At 39.1% G+C, this 9,929-nt stretch overlaps 1 protein-coding gene and 1 long non-coding RNA gene across 2 annotated transcripts; both read left to right on the top strand.

Moving 5' to 3' along the window:
• The first annotated feature begins 781 nt into the window (after window positions 1-781).
• LOC131022690 (uncharacterized) lies at window positions 782-2,277 on the top strand. The gene is made up of 2 exons (XR_009101388.1): window positions 782-1,296; window positions 1,769-2,277. It is a non-coding gene; the product is annotated as an uncharacterized LOC131022690 (long non-coding RNA).
• Window positions 2,278-6,556: 4,279 nt separating this feature from the next.
• On the top strand, window positions 6,557-9,438 carry LOC131022988 (protein FAR1-RELATED SEQUENCE 5-like). Its single transcript, XM_057952528.1, has 4 exons — window positions 6,557-6,641; window positions 6,736-9,104; window positions 9,179-9,233; window positions 9,392-9,438. The coding sequence occupies exons 1-4, from the start codon at window positions 6,557-6,559 to the stop codon at window positions 9,436-9,438; spliced, it is 2,556 nt and encodes an 851-aa protein (XP_057808511.1).
• The last annotated feature ends 491 nt before the right edge of the window (window positions 9,439-9,929 follow it).

Below are 9,929 nucleotides of genomic sequence, written 5' to 3'. Positions count from 1 at the left end.
TTTGTGCCGGAGAGGTGGCCACCTCTCACGGACACTTGACCGGCCAACCCGCTAGATGACTCACGGTCATTGGTGTACACTAGTCCTGACAGGATTGCTATCAACTGCTCAGGACCCGAATTCGATTGCATCATTGGCAAAGCCAAAGCAGATAGATATCATACTAAAATTGAAACATTTATGGCAAGACAATACTTAAAATAATTTTAGTTCAAAGGTTTAAAATAAAATAACTTGTTGAAATATAACATTTAACTCATTTGATATATATGAAAGTAAACCCACCTGATAACAAAGCTTTGCTATAGCTCAGTGTCTTTTGACTAGCTTTTACTCTCGCGTTTGACCTTTAATGCGAAAATATAAGGTAAGACTTTAACTCGAGGAAAATTCTCAAATAAATGAGAATGCGTAAATTAACTATGCATGACTCATATTCCATTATTAATAATTCAACTATAGGATTAAAGTTCCTCTTATGAGATCAGATTGTTAATCTTAATTAATCCACTCATCTTAGGTTTGCTAACCCGCTTACTAATCGTAATTAGAAATGGTTGAGTCTAATTAATCGATTAATAAATCAAGTCCTTGATCGGGCTTAAATAAAATAATGGCACTCCAAATAAGAGAACTCCATCCCAAACTAATTAAATACAGCCCATATGAAGGAAAATAGGGGCAGCCTATACTACTTAAAATAGAGGCCCAAAAGCTCAGCCTCGCTAATTGCGGCCCATCATAACATACTCTCAGCCCAAACACCAGTTTGCCCAAACACCAAATTAATTCACGCTGAACTCCTTTTCTTCAAGGTTTCAAGCTGAGAACCAAGATCGGCCGTGTACTCCAGCTAGCCGTTGCCGCCTCCACGCCGAACCGCCGCCGCTCTGAAATTCCGGTGGGGCCTCCCCTCCGACTCACTCTCCCCCTCACAATCTCTTCCTCTTAATTCCTAAATCCAGACTACCATTTTCTTCTAAATTTCGTGCCCTAGCTCTTCTTCCTCAGAAATCAGCCGCCGCCGCCACTGAAGAATCGGCGAACGACCGCCGCTGCGTGTCGGAACTCGTCCGCAAATCACCGTGGCGTGCAGCTCCTCCGCTGTGTTGTCACGCCCTCGACCCTGGCCTCGAATGCTGCCGCTCTGTCTCGCTAGCACCTTCGCCGCCGCCGCCGGGTTCTAAAATCGGCGAGGTCGCCGTGCTCCCCTCCCTGTGTTCGTCCGGCTGGTAGCAAGCCAGAGGCTGCCACCGCCAAGCGGGCAGTCGCCCTCCTTCTTGGTTAATGGAACAGGTACAATCCCTTTCCCCCAAATGCTAAGTTCGTTCTCCAACTGTTGTGTAAAAGGAATTCTTGTGGTATCTAATACTCTATGAATCTCATAAATGTTATTGCTATCTTGAGTACTTGGTTTAAAAGCTAATATGTTAAAACGTAATTATCTCTCATAAAATTCTAGTATGATGATGCCATTTATGCCTTTGTCTTGTGAATAAAAACTGATTGAGCTATTCTGTTTCTGTAACATGCTTTGGGTTATTCTCTATTACAGAAATTAATGGTTTAGCTATGTTCATATGTGTAATGTCTGTATCTCATAAGAAAACTGATCATCGGTTGTGTTGGGGCGTGAAATGCATATCATGAAGGAAGGCATATGAGATAGTAAATACCTTGACTGTTTTGTCCTTTTGGTTGTCTGTTGCGCTATTTGAGTTTAATGAGGAGATAGCTGAAAATTTCAGATGTTTATTGACATATGCAGGGGAATCAAGAATGGACGGGTGGAAAACTTAAGCCAAAGCTTACCTGTTCAAAGTTTGGCAGCAGTAATTGAAGTCTCTCATTCCTTTGGTTGCTGATGAACTAAGTAATGAATGAAAGGGCTGATAGCCTTAAAGAATCGAATATGGTGAAGGTGGTGGGTAGCTGAGGGGATGGGATGTCATAGGGTGGCTAATTGACTCTCTCTAGGTGTACCTTGGGTATGGCCTTGAAGCTGCTCCAGCTGCAGAGAAGGGATGGGAGCTGCTGTTGCATCTGCCCTTGTACAGGACGTCCCTTTCCCCCTTTTCTTCTCTCTCTATGCCCTTTCTTCTCATTTTTGTTGCTGCGTGTACAAGCTAGATAGTAGGAATAAAGTTGTAATGTAGCTAGCAACAAATACTTCTGTCTTGTATTTTAAATCTAAAATATAGTTTCGAGTTTTGCTAATATCGCGTGTTTGTAGTCGAATACTAGTTACTCTAATAAATCTCGTATTTCGATATCTAATCTCTTGCCTGCAAATTCTAGATTTAATTCGCTTCACATGTCGTCTAATATCTAAATTAAATCCGCAGATTTAATTAGATTAACAAGGCGGAATAAATCCACGACTCAAGTAACAATAATAGATAGAAATAATATTCTCTAGCATATAAATTTATAACTTGACTTTGCTAAGTCAGTTATAATTCTGGAAAAAAAAAAAAAATCATTGTATGCTCAATGAATAAATCACAATCATCTCACGTGGAAATATCTAATTTAAAATCTTAGCTGGATTAACATTACTGGACGATGCAATAATTAAATATCGCATTTACTATACTTAATCATAAATAAAATAGCGGGCTACTACAGAAACGCCCGCAAAAGGTACTCCAACATGATGAGCGACTACAAGAAAGAGCTCAAGGTGTGTACCCAGCAAGGTAGAGAGATGTCTAGACCCACCTGGATGACTCGATTTATGGACTAGACTCCAGGAATACTGGCAGCGTCCCGAGGTTCAGGCTGTTTCTACACGAGCACGTGCCAACTGGATGCCCGAGCCCGATGGGGAGGGTACAGGAATCAGTAGGCACGTGGGCGGGTCTCAGTCGACTCGTATCCTGCAGCAGCATATGATTAGTAATTAACAAATAATTAAGTTCATAAGTATATGTAAATATATATATATATAAATATAAGTATATATATATATATATATATAATATCTTGACTAATATAACTTATTTATCTTATATAAATGCATGAACAGAGCTTGGAGCCTGATTTCCCCCAGGATGCGCCGAACTATGCCACCTTCCTCCGCCTACACATGTACGCCGACGGAAGTTATACGTCGGAGAGAGATGCAAGAATTGATGTAAGTGTTTAAGTTTATTCAAATATTTAGTGAATGTATTTATTTTTTTAACAATTATGCATTGTTATGTATGAATTAGCACGAGGTTCATCGACTTACCGCTGTCATAGGACGAGAGCACCAGCTAGATGAGGTGTATTTGGAGGTGGTACAGCTGGACAGGTCACAGATCTACGGCGTCGGGAGTGCCGGGCAGAGCCAGGCTAGTAGGGGGTCTATCCGCAGCACGGGCACTTGTGCGGTGTTTCAGCAGCTTTATGAGACACGGATCTTCACGCTGGAGGAGCGCCTGTAGTAGCAAGAACATGAGCGGGTTGCAGAGAGGGCTGCAAGGGCTGCAATAGAGGCACGATTGGCTGCAGAGCAAGCAGAACGACAAGCCATGATGGAGCGCTTTGCCCAAATGGAGCAGTTTATGAGGATGTATGGTGGTCAGCGAGCTCCATCCCCTGATGATGATGATGCTGCTTAGGTCTCTCCCTGATGATGATGATGCTAGACTTTCATATTTATGTTTTCAAACAAAATTACATTTGCACTTTATTTTCAAATTTATGTTTTATTGAACTATATATTTCAAGTGTTTTATTAAAACTATATATGTTTTATATATTTATGGCAAGGATGATGATGATTGCATTTAACGTAAACAAATAAATTCAAATCACATTACAATAACCAAATTAAAACACTTTTGGTGTATTAATGTTAAAAAAATAAATTAATTAATAATTAAATATTTTTCCGACGATAAAAATAAGGACGCAAAACGAACTCGATCAGTAATTAACAACATCTTTCAGGTATTATCTCCACATATTCTAAGATTATAAATATATGAGTGAGTATATAGCATTTAAATGAATTAATAGGTGTAGATATATCAATAATACGAGTGTTCTGTACTGGTGACCACTCGAAAAGAATTTCAAAGTTAAGCTTGCTTGACACAGAGCACAAGGAGATGGGTGACCCACTGGGAAGTTGGGTGACCGACTCAGAAGTTCAGCTAAATTATGCAATACAGTATAAATATGGAAAAAAATATAATAAATAAATAAATAAATAAATAAATAAAATAAAATAAAATAAAACAAGTAAAAAAAATAAAAAATAAAAAAATTACCGACGGCAACAGTGCCATCGGTGATTACCGACGGCACCCACCGTCGGTAGCCACGTTAGTTTCCGGCGACTTCTCGGCCATCGTCCGGTGAATTTTACCGACGGTAACAACGCCGTCGCTAACTACCGACGGAGGTTACTGTCGGTAAATCTCCGGCACAACTCCGCCGTTCTCCGACGAGAGATGGCGGCGGCATCGCCGTCGTTAATTGCCGGGGCGTGCGGTCGCCGTCGTTAACGTCGTTACCGACGAGCCGATTAGCGACGGCAAATTGCCGGCGGCGGCGCCATCGGTAGAGTTTTTCATCGGCGGCCGTGTTCGATTACCGACGGCAAAATGCCATCAATAATACTCCCTCCGTCCCACTAGACTTGGCACTTTAGAGTTGGGCACGGAGATTAAGAATAAAGGGTTAAGAGTGTAAAGTAGGTAGGGTCCACTTATTTTATGTGAGTAGAGAAAGTAGGGACCACATACTATTTTAGGAAAGTGCCAATTCTAATGGGACAAACAAAAAAGGCAAGTGTGCCAAGTCTAGTGGGACGGAGGGAGTAGTACGGTTTTTTGTAGTGCAAGAATTAAACAAAATATATGAGGCATTTAGGTAAGTTAAAAGATTTCGCAGGTGTTGATAGGGTGTAATTCATCAAGGGAGAGCTCGACTAAAATTCATGGTTGGGACATAAATTCGCAGAAGATGTGCAAGTGTTCAATTGTCGATCACCAAGCTTTAACCCTCGTCTTCGACCACCTAATGCCAATGGAACATAAATCACCGTAAAATCTCCTTTCCTATGTGATTTCATGCTTTGAGGAATCATTTATTTTCTGCAGGTTTAAAACTTACAAGACGGACGAAACGACGTCGTCTGATCTTATGTGGCAGAGACTGAACACGTCGATGCCATGTTTTAAGTGACTTTCGCCATGTTGGATAATTTCGGTATCAATTTTGACCGAAAATGCGTTTCATGGAAAAATTGAAAAAAATTGATAGTTGATGATTTTTAATAGGAAGTTCAAAGTTTACGTGAAAAAATGAAAATTGACCAAAGTTTATGAACTTAGAGATAATTAATCCAAATAAAAACATTATTAAAAGGAAATAAAGTGGTGCCTGTATTTAACATGCCCTTGGAGTGTGGCCGACCAAAACGATGCAATAAAATGATTCTCTATAATATAAAATAGGTAGTTGATATTTTATTTTTATTATTTAATAAATTATGAATTAAATATAACTAATTCAAATGACATGTACATGTTTTTCTAGTGGGCACTCTTTCATATTTGTGTGTCACAAAAATTAGTGATATGAGACTTGGTAGCTATTATGTGTATCACAAAAATTAGTGGCTTTTGATGGTGTAACTATTAGTGATTAGCCACACCATAAAAAACCATCAAAATAAGGTAGCATATTTTGCATAAAGTAGATTTATTTTCATTTTCGAATTTCGATTTTTTTAGGTATCGAGTATCCTACAGGCTACATCTAATCGGGTATTGAATCCAATACCTATTCCATTATCCCACACACCAAAAATTAGGATTCTTACCTGTGCAATGCGCACTACGCATGGGGCATAGGATTACGACACGTAACATGTGAAAAAAATGCAAAGTTTTCTCGGGTTTCCTTTTAAGTTCGACCGGTCCGATTCCTTGTAAATAGTACCCCCTGCCATGCTAGCCTTGCCACTTGTGCCTAGGATTGTTTGTAGGCCGTAGTTTCATTTTATAATTTTTAACAGGACACGTTTCGACCCTCTCTTAACTTGAACACCGAGATTAAGCGTTCCACACCGTCCGATTATTTTGGTTTTCTTATTCCCCGTCATTTGGTCTTGTTTCTAATCTTTTCCAACATTTTGAAAAAAAAAATTCTTCTTCCCCCAGCCATGGGTTTTCTGATCTTGTAGTCGAAAGAGTTTTCGGCAAAGTTGGTAAAGGTAAACATCTACCTCTTTTCGAATGGCGTTAATGTGTTCTGCATTATAAGTCGGTGGGCGGTGGGTCATTTTTATTAATGCATAAGTTTTCCGCTGCAGCTATCTGTCAAATTTATTGCAAGTGTAAGGTTTGTTTAGTTTGATATTTATTCATTCGTCAATTTGTTACCAATTTTTGCGTTATTAAATTACTATTTGACATTTGTTATTTGAAATTGCTTATTATTGTCTCATTTAAATATGACTGATGATATGTGTCTTAATATTTTTTTATATTTATTTTTATATTAACCATGAACTTGTTGAAGCCATTTTCCTCATAACATTGATTAGTAATTTAAAATGGATTACGTTGTGCTTTGGCATACATTTGTGGAAGTCTTGAATATGTTAAATAATTTTGATGTATTTTGTGCAATGTGGTACAGTATTGTAAGTTATTTTGTTTAGTATTATAAATAATTTATAGATACATGTTTATGTTTGAATACAATTTCCTTATATTTTGAGATGTTTTCCAGATTCATGTTCTGTGGAGTTGGTTGAAATAAGCTTCGATTTGAATGTTAGTTTGGGAGATGATGTTCGCGAACATAGTTTCATTCCCCACGTCGAAACGAGCGCATTTTCAAACACTGGTTCTGGTTTTGATGCAGAAAATTTAGTGGAACTGAACATTCCATTGTCTTCCTCACCTGAGGAAGATGAACCCTCACCTGAGGAAGATCAACTTGGAGATAGTGACGATGGTGATGATTTGATTCCTTCCATTAATGTTGATGAGGGTGAGGATTTGCCGGAAGAAAGTGAGCGCTCTGTACAAGTCTCGAAAAATTTGGTGAAAGGTTTGATAAAGGTTGGACGTTTTGTTGACACTTTGGACGAGGTCCATGTGTTGTATCGTGAGTATGGAAGGCTGAAAGGGTTCTCTGTTAGAAAAGGAACTCAATCTTATTTCCTCCACACAAAGCTTGTTCATGTAAAGTTCTATCACTGTTCATGCGAGGGATCTCCTGACAACAAATGCTCGAAAGATAGAGTGCCTGTATGCAAAAGACAGTCCTATCGTTGTCACTGCAACGCGAAGTTGCGTGTGTGTAGAGAAGATGTTGACTCACCTTGGAAAGTGACCATTTTTGAGACGAAACACAGCCACAAATCGCTCCACCCTAGTGAGAGTTATCTTCTCCGATCAGCACGCAATATGTCACAATCGAAGAAGATGTTGCTTATAGCTTTGACATCAAGCGGTATTGGTGTAAGTCGTGCCTATCGTTTCTTGGAGAATGAAGCTGGAAGTCGTGCCAATATTGAATTTTTACCCAAGGATATCTATAACGAGCTCCATAAGGATCGAAGAAAAATGATGAAAGTTGCGAATGGAGATGCAAACAAGTTGTTGGAGTATTTCACAGCGAAAGGATCGAGTGACCCTTCTTTCTTTTGGAAGGTGAAGGTAGGTGATGATGGAAGACTTAAAAATCTTCTTTTCCGCGATACTAGGTGTCTTATAGACTACCAATATTTTGGTGACGTTGTTTCCGTTGATGCCACATACAAGACTAATAAATATGACTTGATATGCGTGCCTATAATTGGGATTAACCATCACCGTACCAATGTTTTGTTTGCCATGGCATTCTTGTCGAATGAGAACACGGAGTCTTATGAATGGTTGTTTTCAGCTTTTTTGGAGTCGATGTATCGGAAGGAGCCCACTATCATTTTCTCAGACCAAGATCAAGCACTAATGAATGGCTTGGACAACACGTTTTGTCAAGCATCTCACAGGCTTTGTCAGTGGAACATAAACAAAAATGCCGGGAAGCAGTTCGGGAAGTTGAATTACAATAAAGAATTCAAGCGCTTATGGTACCGGTGTATGAACGGATGTGAAGGCGCCGACGAGTTTGAGACATCCTGGGCTCGTTTGATTGAAGAGTTCAATTTAATGGACAATAAATGGTTCAAAAGTATGTATAACTTGAGAAAGCGTTGGTCCTCCGCGTTCACGTTAGACAAATTCTCCGGTGGGTTACATGCTACCTCGAGAAGCGAAGTAACGAATAAGGTCATTAAAGAATTGTGTTCGAGTACATCTAGTGTTTACGACTTTGTGCTTGGTTTTGAGAAGATGCAGAAAAATTGGCGAACTACCGAGTTCGAGGAGGACGCATTGTGCCGAGGCATGCCGGGTACGCTTTTCGACCGCACGGGTATCATGCAGCAGCTCGGTGAGCTTTGTACTAGAAGTATTTTCAAGATTTTTGAGGCCCAAGTGTTGAATTCCATAACGGTGAAAATGTCTGAAGCACCTCTTGATCTAAATGTTGAAGTGACTGTATTCAAGGTTTGTTCTTCTTCCGCAATGAAGGGTTATCGTGTTGTTAGGGTGAATCATGAAACGAAAAGGGGTACGTGCTCATGTCATATGTTGGAGACGGAAGATATAATTTGTCGTCATTTATTTAAAGTGTATTTTCATTTGAACTTGGATAGAGTTCCCGATGAAATGGTGCTTAATCGGTGGCGACGTGATGCAAAGGAGCAGATACGGATTAGTGATCGGGCTATTGATATTGGCTGCAAGAACAATTTTTCGAATATGGTGTTTGTAAATTACAACATCAAACGTGTATATGATTTGTTGAGTGAAGTGAAGGAGAACGGGAGTTGTCGGGATGCAATCAATAAATATATTGGTGAGATGATACATGTTGTTCGCAGCTTGGCAAACGGTCCGAAGAATGAAAGCAAGGAACCCTTGCATCGGCCCATAAGAAACCCTAGTGCCAAAAAGAAACGAGTTCACGTAAGATGTACAGTAAAATGTGGGCACGTGGGGGTGGTGAGTGTAGCCAAATATCAAACGGCAGATGTGGTATGGAAGGTATGTTCTTTTGTTGTTAAAAGGTTTGTTGTTTTGATAACTTTCTGGTGACAGATTTGTTTGATTCTTTTTAGATGAAGAGGATGAGTTATTCTGTTCAAATTTTCGAGAAGGGGATGCACAAATCCAGTATCTTGCCCCGTCACCTGATCATTTTTCGGTGGACTAAATTTGTTGTCTTTTGATTCTCCTGAAGTTGGCAGGTGGTAAAATGTTTTGTGGTTAAGTTGTTTAATTGATGCGCGTAATTTCATTTAGTCTTTCTTCATATTTTGGATATGTTAAAGGTAGAAGTAATGCGTCTTTTGTGAACCTCAGCTTGAATATGTCTTGAAAGAATGTTAACTTTGTGTTGCTTTAAATGATTTATTAGTGTGCACTGTAGTTTTTCTTTTTCATTTGTTTTTTCCTACGTGTTGCAATGCAGATATGCTGTGTAGTTATGCTCTTTAATTTCGAGAGACAGAAAATGTTGTGGTTTGTATTGTCACTTTTCTTTAATTAGTCTTCGCAAATACTATTTTTAGGTGTTTTTTATTGATGTGGTTTGTATTTGTAAGACATATCATATAATTGTCGACAAATGGAAAAATAATTGGGGCTCCTGAGGAGGGGCTGAAGTCGCTATCCTAATATATAACAAAAGAAAATCACTTTAAGTTTATATAAACCCATACACACACGTGATTTTTTCCAATGTACATGTGATTAGGCTCTGAAAGTTACACTTCTGCAATGTTGATTTCAAAGCTTCAAAAATGGCTCCTTCAATATTACTTGGCTACCTTAAATACTTACACAACATAAATCATAGGCTACTAGTTT

This window comes from Salvia miltiorrhiza, chromosome 4 (genome assembly GCF_028751815.1).
Source record: "Salvia miltiorrhiza cultivar Shanhuang (shh) chromosome 4, IMPLAD_Smil_shh, whole genome shotgun sequence".
NCBI lineage: Eukaryota > Viridiplantae > Streptophyta > Magnoliopsida > Lamiales > Lamiaceae > Salvia > Salvia miltiorrhiza.
This window is presented reverse-complemented; position numbering and strand designations above follow the sequence as displayed.